The sequence below is a fragment of the Heptranchias perlo genome, chromosome 17 (genome assembly GCF_035084215.1).
Source record: "Heptranchias perlo isolate sHepPer1 chromosome 17, sHepPer1.hap1, whole genome shotgun sequence".
NCBI classification, from domain to species: Eukaryota; Metazoa; Chordata; class Chondrichthyes; order Hexanchiformes; family Hexanchidae; genus Heptranchias; species Heptranchias perlo.
Window position 1 is genome coordinate 55,869,555 of NC_090341.1, and position 15,116 is coordinate 55,884,670.

General features: G+C 50.3%; 1 protein-coding gene across 1 annotated transcript in view; it reads right to left on the minus strand.

The window, feature by feature from the left end:
• Positions 1-29: 29 nt before the first annotated feature.
• LOC137334324 (E3 ubiquitin-protein ligase RNF123) overlaps positions 30-15,116 on the minus strand; it is a 370,362-nt gene continuing 355,275 nt past the window's right edge. The window contains exons 38-39 of the mRNA XM_067999016.1: positions 3,219-3,304; positions 30-2,662 (exon numbers count right to left, since the gene is read on the minus strand). Coding sequence (XP_067855117.1) covers positions 2,560-2,662; positions 3,219-3,304 — 189 coding nt within the window. The 3' untranslated portion in view covers positions 30-2,559. The remainder of the gene's footprint in view (positions 2,663-3,218; positions 3,305-15,116) is intronic.

The window sequence follows — 15,116 nt, forward strand, 5'->3', positions numbered from 1 at the left end:
CAAATACGGGGTGAAATAGGACTCAAGACTGATGGATGAATCATTTTAATGCTCAGGTCTGCAGGTAAACTTCACACACAAGAACTGTCCATCAAATTCAACACAAGCAGCAGCTTCACACAGTCTCCACATCCCCAACAAAAGGGAATCCCAGTAAAAGTATTAAAAGCAGGAATTGTTGGGCGCTCATACTGCATGCAGCTTCAGTGAGGTGGAGCGAAGGGCTCTCCACTCTCCTGGCCCTCCCTCACCTGTAACATCAATACAATAGGGTCCTAGTCCCCCATCATCTACTTAATAATCGTGATTGAAGCAACAATTGTTTGTGGAATTTTTTTTGTAAAAAAAATTAAACCTGAAGTTCTGACCCAGGAAGGGGAGCAGCAGTTCTCAGTGTGTAGACATTATACTGGGCCCACACAGCTAGTCACAATATTCATTCTTTATGTAAAACCTCTCCAATATCTTTAATGTGTTTGTGATGACGTTATCGCACAAACACCAACAGTTAACCCTCCGCTCTGGTGGGTTTCTGCCCGAGCAGTGCCTGTGTGCCGCAGTTAGTGCCCGACGGCCATAACGTGATGCAGCAGGAAGACAATGAATGGCACCGTCCCCTTAGTGACACTTTCAGTCCCAGCTTTAAATCAAACCCAGCATTGCTGGGCTGAGTCACAACATTTGATCTGCTATCACTGATGGGAATGGCACATGTACCATTCCCATGGTGAGGGTTTCTTGGCAAAATGCATGTTGTGACCTGACTGAGTGCTGCTGCGTTTGTCTCCACAGATCCTGGTGTAAATGGGGTCTGGTACTGTTGGGTTTGATTAGTGAACAACGGGGAGAAGAGATACATCAAGCAGTCTCTAGACACTCTGGAAACTCTCTCACGTGGATATTACATTTGTACCGCTGGTCTCAGTCACAGAGCTAGTAACAGGATAAAGTTTGATATTACTTAAAGCTGCACAACTCCCGAGGGGCAGTAACACAGTCTGTTCCTAATGTGTCTGTCTCTCACTCAGTTGTGCACATTTCTTCCCACAATTGTGTTTTTTTACTTTTAGAACTTGCTACTTTAAGCTGGCCAAGTTTGACCCACTGACCAATGTTTCATAAACTGGAGGCTTGGGCAAGATGATCCTCCAGCAGTGACCTCTATTTTTGTGCATTTTGCACAGGTCCTCAATCACAATAGCAATTCCCTGTAGTAAACACCTGTGTCAAAAAGGTGACTAACACCACCTTCCCCTTTGTGAACCGGCTTTTGAAAATAATACGGGGATACACGGGACGCTGATCCAGTGTCAGTCCCAATTCAAGCATTTTGATGGGTTAAGTAAACATTTCTCAGAATTCGCTTTGTTTGCGATTTTCAAATTCGAGCAAACATCTGTGAAGGAAGGAGTAATGGATGAGAAAAATGCCAAAGCAAGTCCGATGGACATGAGGCCAGAGAGCAGGATACGGGGATTGGTACTGAGACCGGGGAAGTCAGGTGCTGCGGTGATGTCACATCGCCCGGCGAGGAGAGGATCACCCTGAGGACCTCTCCCTGCAGGGACCATCCCCCACTGCCCCCCGTGAGACAACTTGTTGATGTCACTGAACTCCGCAGTGTCACTGGCATGGGCCAAGTGCTGGATATCAAACACACCGAATTTAAAGGGAGAAACTCCAGCCCATTTCAAACACTTTAATGGGGTCCAAGCTGTGAAACCAGACTCTGGTCAGGCAGACAGGCAGGAAGGGCAGAAAGACACTGTTTCCAGGTAGGATTTTCTGGAAAATTGCTCGGGATACGTGGCAGAGCTGTCTGGTTTGAAGGAAATGCTCCCATGGTTTTCTGACGGGCTGAGTGACAAGGTAGGGCATTGAACAATCCAGAAGCTGACAAACAAATTTCTGAGTTCTGTCGATGAAAAGTTCCCACCAAAAACCTTAATGCTCGGTGAAAGGGATCGTGATAGCGAGGCTCCTCAGAGCAGCTCTTAAAAGGGAGTCGCTTATACCTAGGAGCTTAAAACTGTAGACAAGCAGGATGTCTTCTCACAGGTTATGGGACAATTAACTGGTTGCTCCAAACCCCTTCCTGACACCAAACAATCCAATGGGGTGACATTTTTTTTCCTTTCCCAGTTCTTTCAAACTATTTTAAACCTCACTTGACCCCAGTTTTTGTCTCACCAGCTGGTACAGGGTAAGCATTCGGACCCGGTGTGGCAGTCATAGCTAAGACTAATGTGGGGAGACACAAGATTAGTGCGTTGGTGTTTGATGGGACAGAGTGAAATCTAAGCTGTTAATTGCCCTTCAGAACACATTAGCCTCAGTCACTAGCGATCAATATTTGAAATGAAATAGCACAGTCTAACTAGCGTCTCACCGCTCAGTGAAGCACCGAGGATCATTCCCTTTTGTAAACATGGGATATGGATCATTCCAATCCCTGCAGGATGCGCAGTCCTTAATGTCCTCCTGACGAGCAGCACCTCTTCTCCTTTACCCTTAGTGTTGGAAAGCAGGTCAAAAGCAGGGTCAGCTGATCAGTGGCGACTATGAGGAGGAGGAGGGTTTTGTGTAATCATCCACTGCTGTGATCGTGGCCTTGCAGAAGAAACAATCTTTGTTGTTCATTAGGTGCTGGTTGATGCAGGCCCTGAAAGGACAACAGCAACTGTTAAAATCCTCAAGACACTGGCTCTAAAAAAAATCTCAGCTATGCAAAAATCACAAGATTGGGAAAGGATCATAAAGAGGTAATATAAGCTAAATGGGATTATTGCACAGTAGAGGAATGTGGGGTACTGGTGGATACATCACTGAAGCCGTTAGCACAGGGTATGACAGCAGTGAAGAGAGCAAAGAGGATCTTGGGCTGTGTAGCCAGAGGGATAGGGCACAGATGTTGGCAAGTAATTGTGAGTTTGTACAGAGCACAGGTCTGGCCCCAGTCACTATTATGAGGAAGAAATCCAGGCTTCGGAGAGGGGGTTGCAAAGGGCAACTGGACTGATAGCTGGGATCAGGCAACTGGGACATGAGGAATGGCTGCAGAAACTGGGAATGTTTGCACTGGAGAGAAGGCTCAGGGGTGACATAACTGAAATATTCAAGATCCTGAAGGACATAGACATGATAAACGTCAATATGTTAACACTGTCACAGATTGTACAAGAGGACTTAGCCCCAAGTTTAGCTCAGGCTGGGCTTACTTGCAGGATTTATGTGAACACGGCCTGAAGATTGCGGAGATTGGGTGTGCGTAACAGATAGGGCACAGGTCTTCCTCACTGGTTGGCTGCAAGAAAACAAAGAGATTACAACGCCTAATCATCACACAGCCTGCAGACATGGTCACTGCCCCCATCCCATCCTTTTACATTAACGCTGACGCTTCACTCAAAATATAGCAGCACTCAACAAATCCTTTCAGGACTCTTGTATTTCCCTCGGAGATATCTGTCAGCAGTAGTAAACCTCAATCTTTGCTGACAAGTAACTCACTGCATGCGAAATGCTTTGGGATAGCCTGAGGGTGTGATTAGCTGTATAAATGCAAGTTCTCTCTAGAAGGTCATGTTTCTGGAGAACAAATCACCGCCCATCGCTCTCCCACTCTTTCATCCTGTGTGAGGAGCTGGTCACTGAAGGCATGAAGGATCTGCTCCCTGTGTTACTCCAAGAGCTGGCCTTGGACTGACAGCAGAATCATGGATCCACGTTTTTGTGGGCGCACAGCTGTCCTTACATTACGTTAGACTTAAGCCACTGTTCTCGGCTCGTACAGCCAGCTGGTGGTTACAAATAGCTAGTAAAATCAGGGCTTCCCAGTCACCAGTCTTAGCGCATCTCACCCAGAGACCCACATATTGCAGCGAGTGCCACCAAATATACAAGCGAAGTCAACCTTGCAAAGTCCTCCTCACAAGCATTTGGGGACTTGTGCCAAAATTGGGAGAGCTGTCCCACAGACTAGTCAAGCAACAGCCTGACATAGCCATACTCACAGAATCATACCTTTCAGCCAACGTCCCAGACTCTTCCATCACCATTCCTGGGTATGTCCCGTCCCACCGGCAGGACAGACCGACCAGAGGTGGCGGTACAGTGGTATACAGTCAGGAGGGAGTGGCCCTGGGAGGCCTTAACAATGATTCTGGACCCCATGAAATATCATGGCATCAGGTCAAACATGGGCAAGGAAACCTCCTGCTGACTACCACCTACCGTCCTCCCTCAGCTGATGAATCAGTCCTGCTCCATGTTGAGCACCACCTGGAGAACGCACTGAGGGTAGCAAGGGCACAGAATGTACTCTGGGTGGGGGACTTCAATGTCCATCACCAAGAGTGGCTCGGTAGCACCACTACTGACCGAATCCTGAAGGACATAGCTGCCAGACTGGGCCTGTGGCAGGTGGTGAGCAAACCAACACGAGGGAAAAACCTACTTGACCTCATCCTCACCAATCGACCTGTCGCAGATGCATCTGTGCATGACAGTATTGGTAGGAGTGACCACCGCACAGTCCTCGTAGAGACAAAGTCCCGTTTTCGCACTGAGGACACCATCCAACGTGTTGTGTGGCACTATCACCGTGCTAAATGGGATAGATTCAGAACAGATCTAGCAGCTCAAAACTGGGCATCCATGAGGCGCTGTGGGCCATCAGCAGCTGCAGAACTGTATTCCACCACAATCTGTAACCTCATGGCCCGGCATATTCCTCACTACCATTACCAACAAGCCAGGGGATCAACCCTGGTTCAATGAGGAGTGTAGAAGAGCATACCAGGAGCAGCATCAGGCATACCTAAAAATGAGGTGCCAACCTGGTGAAGCTACAACTCAGGACTACATGCATACTAAACAGCAGAAGCAACATGCTATAGACAGAGCTAAGCGATTCCACAACCAACGGATCAGATCTGCAGTCCGACCACATCCAGACATGAATGGTGGTGGACAATTTAACAACTAACGGGAGGAGCAGGAGGCTCTGTGAACACCCCATCCTCAATGATGGTGGAGTCCAGCACGTGAGTGCAAAAGACAAGGCTGAAGCATTTGCAACCATCTTCAGCTGGGAGTGCCGAGTGGATGATCCATCTCAGCCTCCTCCCGATATCCCCACCATCACAGAAGTCAGTCTTGAGCCAATTCGATTCACTCCACGTGATATCAAGAAACGGTTGAGTGCACTGGATACAGCAAAGGCTATAGGCCCTGACAACATCCTGGCTGTAGTGCTGAAGACTTGTGCTCCAGAACTAGCTGCGCCTCTAGCCAAACTGTTCCAGTACAGCTTTAACACTGGCATCTACCCGGCAATGTGGAAAAATGCCCAGGTATGTCCTGTCCACAAAAAGTAGGACAAATCCAATCCAGCCAATTACCACCCCATCAGTCTACTCTCAATCATCAGCAAAGTGGTGGAAGGTGTCGTCAACAGTGCTATCAAGCGGCACTTACTCACCAACGCTCAGTTTGGGTTCTGCCAGGACCACTCGGCTCCAAACCTCATTACAGCCTTGATCCAAACATGGACAAAAGAGCTGAATTCCAGAGGTGAGGTGAGAGTGACATCAAGGCAGCATTTGACCGAGTGTGGCACCAAGGAGCCCTGGTAAAATTGAAGTCAATGAGAATCAGGGGGAAAACTCTCCAAACTCTAGCACAAAGGAAGATGGTAGTGGTTGTTGGAGGCCAATCATCTCAGCCCCAGGACACTGTTACAGGAGTTCCTCAGGCCCAACCATCTTCAGCTGCTTCATCAATGACCTTCCCTCCATCATGAGGTCAGAAATGGGGATGTTCAGTGCCATTCGCAACCCCTCAGATAATGAAGCAGTCCGTGCCTGCATGCAGCAAGACCTGGACAACATCCAGGCTTGGGCTGATAAGTGGCAAGTGATATTCACGCCAGACAAGTGCCAGGCAATGACCATCTCCAACAAGAGTGAGTCTAACCACCTCCCCTTGGCATTCAACGGCATTACCATTGCCGAATCCCCCACCATCAACATCCTGGGGGTCAGCATTGACCAGAAACTTAACTGGACCAGCCACATCAATACTGTGGCTACAAGAGCAGGTCAGAGGCTGGGTATTCTGCAGCGAGTGACTCACCTCCTGACTCCCCAAAGCCTTTCCACCATCTACAAGGCACAAGTCAGAAGTGTGATGGAATACTCTCCACTTGCCTGGATGAGTGCAGCTCTAACAACAGTCAAGAAGCTCGACACCATCCAGGACAAAGCAGCCTGCTTGACTGGCACCCTATGCACCCCCCTAAACATTCACTCCCTTCACCACCGGCGCACTGTGTACCATCCACAGGATGCACTGCAGCAACTCGCCAAGGTTTCTTTGACAGCACCTCCCAAACCCGTGACCTCTACCATCTAGAAGGACAAGGGCAGCAGGCACATGGGAACAACACCACCTGCACGTTCCCCTCCAAGTCACACACCATCCCGACTTGGAAATATATCGTCGTTCCTTCATCGTCACTGGGTCAAAATCCTGGAACTCCCTTCCTAACAGCACTGTGGGAGAATCTTCACCACACGGACTGCAGTGATTCAAGAAGGTGGCTCAACACCACCTTCTCAAGGGCAATTAGGGATGGGCAATAAATGCTGGCCTCGCCAGCGACGCCCACATCCCATGAATGAATTTTTTAAAAACGCCATTTTCCTGCACCATCCCCATATCCCTTGATGCCTTTAATATCTAGAAATCTATCGATCTCTGTTTTGAATGTACTCAATGACTGAGCCTCCACAGCCCTCTGGGGTAGAGAATTCCAAAGATTCACCATCCTGAGTGAAGAAATTTCTCCTCATCTCAGTCCTAAATGGCCTACCCCTTATTCTGAGACCATGACTCCTGGTTCTAGATTCCCCAGCCAGGGGAAACATCCTCCCTGCATCTACCCTGTCGAGCCCTGTAAGAATTTTATATGTTTCAATGAGATCACCTCTCATTCTTCTAAACTCTAGAGAATGCAGGCCTGGTCTACTCAATCTCTCCTCATACGACAATCCTGCCATCCCAGGAATCAGCTTGGTGAACCTTTGTTGCACTCCCTCTATGGCAAGTACATCCTTTCTTGGGTAAGGAGACCAAAACTGCACACAATACTCCAGGTGCGGTCTCACCAAGGTCCTATATAATTGCAGTAAGACATCTTTACTCCTGTACTCAAATCCTCTTATAATAAAGGGCAACATTTGCCTTCATAATTGCTTGCTGCACCTGCATGTTCGCTTTCAGTGACTCATGCACAAGGACACCCGGGTCCCTTTGAACATCAACATTTCCCAATCTCTCTCCAATTAAAAAATACTCTGCATTTCTGTTTTTCCTACCAAAGTGGATAACTTCACATTTTTCCACATTATATTCCATCTGCCATGTTCTTGCCCACTCACTTAGCCTGTCTATATCCCCTTGAAGCCTCTTTGCATCCTCCTCACAACTCACAATCCCACTTAGTTTTGTGACATCAGCAAACTTGGAAATATTATATTTGGTCCCCTCATCCAAATCATTGATGTAGATTGTGAATAGCTGGGGCCCAAGCACTGATCCCTGCAGTACCCCACTAGTCACAGTCTGCCAACCTGAAAAAGACCCATTTATTCCTACTCTCTGTTTTCTATCTGTTAACCAATTCTCAATCCATGCCAGTATATTACCCCCAATTCCAACGTGCCCTAACTTTGTTCACCAACCTCCTGTGTGGGACCTTATCGAAAGCCTTCTGAAAATCTAAATACACCACATCCACTCATTCCCCCTTATCTATTCTACTAGTTACATCCTCAAAGAACTCCAATAGGTTTGTCAAACATGATTTCCCTTTCATAAATCCATGTTGACTCTGCCAAATCCTAATTATTATTTTCTAAGTGTTCTTTATAATAGATTCTAGCATTTTCCCTACTACTGATGTCAGGCTAACAGGGCTATAGTTCCCTGATTTCTCTCTCCCTCAATTCTTAAATAGTGGGGTTACATTTGCCACCCTCCAATCTGCAGGAATCATTCCAGAATCTATAGAATTTTGGAAGATGACAACCAATGCATCCAATATCTCTATAGCCACCTCTTTCAAAATCCTGGGATGTAGATCATCAGGTCCCTTGGGATTTATCGACTTTCAGTCCCATTAATTATTCTAGTACTATTTTTTACGAATACTAATTTCTTTCAGTTCCTCATTCTTGCCAGACCCTTGGTTCAAGAGCTCTCATGTCAGGAGAGGGGCGCAATACCACACAGTGCACCATATGTACAGATGTAAATAGAAACCATATTGCTGACTGCATAACCAGAGATATCACATTACTCACAATCTTTTCCTATTTATTCAGCAGGGTAAGGGTCACTCACTGTGTAACTGTACAGAATTCCTATTTATTCAGCAGGGTAAGGGTCACTCACTGTGTAACTGTACAGAATTCCTATTTATTCAGCAGGGTAAGGGTCACTCACTGTGTAACCGTACAGAATTCCTATTTATTCAAGGAAAGGTATTTTTAAACCATAAGTGCCCATTAATTCATCTTTTAATGATCCCATTTCAATTTATTCGCACTTCTGTGAGCTCATCTGTAAAACAATAGCAGCACAAACTATTGATTTTGATATTTCTGACTGCACTACATGAAGCATTTATTTGAAAGGAGTTTTTTGTTTTAAATGTCTCAGTAACACTGGCTGTGGGCCAGAATCTACTGCACTGACTGCCAACCAGTGGGTAATGGATGTGTGCTGGGTCTGGGGGACACTGCAGAGGGAATTTGATTTATTTGTGTGCTTAAGGCCTGCTTTTATTTTAATCACACAAAAGCACAAAAGCTTATTTAGAAATAAGTTCAAACAAAAAGATTCTTTCTTTCTAGTTCATCTAACATGCTAACTAGCCCATTCCACACAGTCCATCGTATGTACTAACCGACCCATCGCACCCAGTCCTTCGCATGTACTGACCGGCCCACTGTACCTAGTCCATCGGATGCACTGACCGGTCCATTGTAACCAGTCCATCATATGCACAGACTGGCCCATTTCACACAGTCCATCCTATGTACTGACCAGCCCACTGTACCTAGTCCATCGGATGCACTGACCTGTCCATTGTAACCAGTCCATCAGATGCACTGACCGGCCCATTCCACACAGTCCATCGTATGTACTAACCAGCCCATTGTACCCAGTTCTTCGGATGTACTGACCAGCCCACTGTACCCAGTCCATTGTATGTACTGACCGGTCCACCATACCCAGTCCATCATATGCACTGACCGGCTCATTTTGCACAGTCCATCGTATGTACTGACCAGCCCATTGTACCCAGTCCATCGTATGTACTGACCGGCTCATTTTGCACAGTCCATCGTATGTACTGACCGGCCCTTTGTATCCAGTCTACCGTATGTACTGACCGGCCCATTCCACACAGTCCATCGTATGTACTGACCGGCCCTTTGTATCCAGTCTACCGTATGTACTGACCGGCCCATTCCACACAGTCCATCGTATGTACTGACTGGCCCTTTGTATCCAGTCTACCGTATGTACTGACCGGCCCATTTCACACAGTCAATCGTATGTACTGACCGGCCCATTGTACCCAGTCCATTGTATGTATTGACCGGCCCTTTGTATCCAGTCCATTGTATGTACTGACCGGCCCTTTGTATCCAGTCTACCGTATGTACTGACCGGCCCATTGTACCCAGTCCATTGTATGTACTGACCGGCCCTTTGTATCCAGTCCATTGTATGTACTGACCGGCCCTTTGTATCCAGTCCATCGTATGTACTGACCGGCCCTTTGTATCCAGTCTACCGTATGTACTGACCGGCCCATTGTACCCAGTCCATTGTATGTACTGACCGGCCCTTTGTATCCAGTCCATTGTATGTACTGACCGGCCCTTTGTATCCAGTCCATTGTATGTACTGACCGGCCCTTTGTATCCAGTCCATTGTATGTACTGACCGGCCCTTTGTATCCAGTCCATTGTATGTACTGACCGGCCCTTTGTATCCAGTCCATCGTATGTACTGACCGGCCCTTTGTATCCAGTCTACCGTATGTACTGACCGGCCCATTTCACACAGTCAATCGTATGTACTGACTGGCCCATTGTACCCAGTCCATTGTATGTACTGACCAGCCCATTGTACCCAGTCCATCGTATGTACTGACCAGCCCACTATACCCAATCCATTGTATGTACTAACCGGCCCATTCCACACAGTCAATCGTATGTACTGACCGGCCCATTGTACCCAGTCCATCGTATGTACTGACCGGTCCATCGTATGTACTGACCGGCCCATTGTACCCAGTCCATCGTATGTACTGACCGGTCCATCGTATGTACTGACCGGCCCATTGTACCCAGTCCATCGTATGTACTGACCGGCCCATTGTACCCAGTCCATCGTATGTACTGACCATTCCACTATTCCCAATCCATTGTATGTACTGACCATTCCACACAGTCCATCGTATGTACTGACCGGCCCATTCCACACAGTCCATCGTATGTACTGACCGGCCATTGTACCCAGAGACAGGCCTGTTTCATGCAGTCCATTGCACGGACTGACCTGATGAACCCAGCTGCTCACCTGCTCCATGGCACCTCGCCCGTTTCCTGCATGTTACCCAGGAATGTTTCCTGCTGAGCCGACTGTGTTGTGATATCCAGCCCTCTGTTCCCCTCCACACCTGGATACAGTTTACTAGATATGATGGGTATTCCATTTAGATAAATGAAACTGACTGCCACCACATACACCAGTACATCCAGCAGAAGCAAAAAGCAGATTGAAAATGAAGCTGTACCAAATTCTACGATGGACTCCTGATATAAGAGACTTGACAGAGGTTGTACTCTAATTGCTCTCATTTGTCTCCTGTAAATGGAATAAAACTAATCTCTGGGAACAGTACAAGCAACTGGAATGTTTTGCTTCATGCTCTACATTCTGCTCAATAATGCAGGAAATTAAGTGCTACAATGTTCCCTCGGGTTGGAGTTCTGTAGCCAGAAATTAACCATCAAATTGTTTATGGACAATGATATCAAGCAGAATATTAAAACAATCTGCAGCGATTATTTGTAATTATTTGTATTTTGTTTATTCTTTATCAATTATCAATTTTTTTTTGTTTTTAACATCTGACTTGTGACCCTTAGTTTCCTTTTACACTCGGGGAGAATTCTCTTGTAAAGATGAAAAAATGACATTTCTCCATGTAGTTAACAACCTCTGCGTAGTTTTTACGCTATGTACTTACCCCTACTGGCTATGTGTAACAATAGTAGAAAATAATCTATTAGAAATGAGAAATACAGAGACTTGAAACATGTAACCAATAAAGAATATGAAAGAACATGGCTCACAACAGAAATAACGGATGCAAGAAAAGTTTAGCAAATATGGTGATCTCCTTCCAGTGTCCACACTGAGGCTAATGGTTGTGTTTTAAAGGCAATACTATATATACAATAAACATAATACAACTGGCTGGCACGATGGAGCACTGTTTAGCAGGGAATGGTACGACGGGGCCCTGTTTGGCAGGGAATGGTACGACGGGGCCCTGTTTGGCAGGGAATGGTACGACGGGGCCCTGTTTGGCAGGGAATGGTACGACGGGGCCCTGTTTGGCAGGGAATGGTACGACGGGGCCCTGTTTGACAAGGAATGGTACGACGGGGCCCTGTTTGACAAGGAATGGTACGACGGGGCCCTGTTTGACAAGGAATGGTACGACGGGGCCCTGTTTGACAGGGAATGGTACGACGGGGCCCTGTTTGACAGGGAATGGTACGACGGGGCCCTGTTTGACAGGGAATGGTACGACGGGGCACTGTTTGACAAGGAATGGTACGACGGGGCCCTGTTTGACAGGGAATGGTACGACGGGGCCCTGTTTAGCAAGGAATGGTACGACGGGGCCCTGTTTGACAAGGAATGGTACGACGGGGCCCTGTTTGGCAGGGAATGGTACGACGGGGCCCTGTTTGACAAGGAATGGTACGACGGGGCCCTGTTTGGCAGGGAATGGTACGACGGGGCCCTGTTTGACAAGGAATGGTACGACGGGGCCCTGTTTGACAAGGAATGGTACGACGGGGCCCTGTTTGACAGGGAATGGTACGACGGGGCCCTGTTTGACAGGGAATGGTACGACGGGGCCCTGTTTGACAAGGAATGGTACGACGGGGCACTGTTTGGCAGGGAATGGTACGACGGGGCCCTGTTTCGCAGGGAATGGTACGACGGGGCCCTGTTTGGCAGGGAATGGTACGACGGGGCCCTGTTTGGCAGGGAATGGTACGACGGGGCCCTGTTTGGCAGGGAATGGTACGACGGGGCCCTGTTTGGCAGGGAATGGTACGACGGGGCCCTGTTTCGCAGGGAATGGTACGACGGGGCCCTGTTTCGCAGGGAATGGTACGACGGGGCCCTGTTTCGCAGGGAATGGTACGACGGGGCCCTGTTTGGCAGGGAATGGTACGACGGGGCCCTGTTTGGCAGGGAATGGTACGACGGGGCCCTGTTTGGCAGGGAATGGTACGACGGGGCCCTGTTTGACAAGGAATGGTACGACGGGGCCCTGTTTGGCAGGGAATGGTACGACGGGGCCCTGTTTGACAAGGAATGGTACGACGGGGCCCTGTTTGGCAGGGAATGGTACGACGGGGCCCTGTTTGGCAGGGAATGGTACGACGGGGCCCTGTTTGACAAGGAATGGTACGACGGGGCCCTGTTTGACAAGGAATGGTACGACGGGGCCCTGTTTGACAGGGAATGGTACGACGGGGCCCTGTTTGACAGGGAATGGTACGACGGGGCCCTGTTTGACAAGGAATGGTACGACGGGGCACTGTTTGGCAGGGAATGGTACGACGGGGCCCTGTTTCGCAGGGAATGGTACGACGGGGCCCTGTTTGGCAGGGAATGGTACGACGGGGCCCTGTTTGGCAGGGAATGGTACGACGGGGCCCTGTTTGGCAGGGAATGGTACGACGGGGCCCTGTTTCGCAGGGAATGGTACGACGGGGCCCTGTTTCGCAGGGAATGGTACGACGGGGCCCTGTTTCGCAGGGAATGGTACGACGGGGCCCTGTTTGGCAGGGAATGGTACGACGGGGCCCTGTTTGGCAGGGAATGGTACGACGGGGCCCTGTTTGGCAGGGAATGGTACGACGGGGCCCTGTTTGGCAGGGAATGGTACGACGGGGCCCTGTTTGACAGGGAATGGTACGACGGGGCCCTGTTTGACAGGGATTGGTACGACGGGGCCCTGTTTGGCAGGGAATGGTACGACGGGGCCCTGTTTGGCAGGGATTGGTACGACGGGGCCCTGTTTGGCAGGGAATGGTACGACGGGGCCCTGTTTGGCAGGGAATGGTACGACGGGGCCCTGTTTGGCAGGGAATGGTACGACGGGGCCCTGTTTGGCAGGGAATGGTACGACGGGGTCCTGTTTGGCAGGGATTGGTACGACGGGGCCCTGTTTGGCAGGGAATGGTACGACGGGGCCCTGTTTCGCAGGGAATGGTACGACGGGGCCCTGTTTCGCAGGGAATGGTACGACGGGGCCCTGTTTCGCAGGGAATGGTACGACGGGGCCCTGTTTGGCAGGGAATGGTACGACGGGGCCCTGTTTGGCAGGGAATGGTACGACGGGGCCCTGTTTGGCAGGGAATGGTACGACGGGGCCCTGTTTGGCAGGGAATGGTACGACGGGGCCCTGTTTGGCAGGGAATGGTACGACGGGGCCCTGTTTGGCAGGGAACGGTACGACGGGGCCCTGTTTGGCAGGGAACGGTACGACGGGGCCCTGTTTCGCAGGGAACGGTACGACGGGGCCCTGTTTGGCAGGGAACGGTACGACGGGGCCCTGTTTGGCAGGGAACGGTACGACGGGGCCCTGTTTGGCAGGGAACGGTACGACGGGGCCCTGTTTGGCAGGGAATGGTACGACGGGGCCCTGTTTGGCAGGGAATGGTACGACGGGGCCCTGTTTGGCAGGGAACGGTACGACGGGGCCCTGTTTGACAGGGAACGGTACGACGGGGCCCTGTTTGACAGGGAACGGTACGACGGGGCCCTGTTTGACAGGGAACGGTACGACGGGGCCCTGTTTGACAGGGAACGGTACGACGGGGCCCTGTTTGACAGGGATTGGTACGACGGGGCCCTGTTTGGCAGGGAATGGTACGACGGGGCCCTGTTTGGCAGGGATTGGTACGACGGGGCCCTGTTTGGCAGGGAATGGTACGACGGGGCCCTGTTTGGCAGGGAATGGTACGACGGGGCCCTGTTTCGCAGGGAATGGTACGACGGGGCCCTGTTTGGCAGGGATTGGTACGACGGGGCCCTGTTTGGCAGGGAATGGTACGACGGGGCCCTGTTTCGCAGGGAATGGTACGACGGGGCCCTGTTTCGCAGGGAATGGTACGACGGGGCCCTGTTTCGCAGGGAATGGTACGACGGGGCCCTGTTTGGCAGGGAATGGTACGACGGGGCCCTGTTTGGCAGGGAATGGTACGACGGGGCCCTGTTTGGCAGGGAACGGTACGACGGGGCCCTGTTTGGCAGGGAACGGTACGACGGGGCCCTGTTTGGCAGGGAACGGTACGACGGGGCCCTGTTTGGCAGGGAACGGTACGACGGGGCCCTGTTTGGCAGGGAACGGTACGACGGGGCCCTGTTTGGCAGGGAACGGTACGACGGGGCCCTGTTTGGCAGGGAACGGTACGACGGGGCCCTGTTTGGCAGGGAACGGTACGACGGGGCCCTGTTTGGCAGGGAACGGTACGACGGGGCCCTGTTTGGCAGGGAACGGTACGACGGGGCCCTGTTTGGCAGGGAACGGTACGACGGGGCCCTGTTTGGCAGGGAACGGTACGACGGGGCCCTGTTTGGCAGGGAACGGTACGACGGGGCCCTGTTTGACAGGGAACGGTACGACGGGGCCCTGTTTGGCAGGGAACGGTACGACGGGGCCCTGTTTGGCAGGGAACGGTACGACGGGGCCCTGTTTGGCAGGGAACGGTACGACGGGG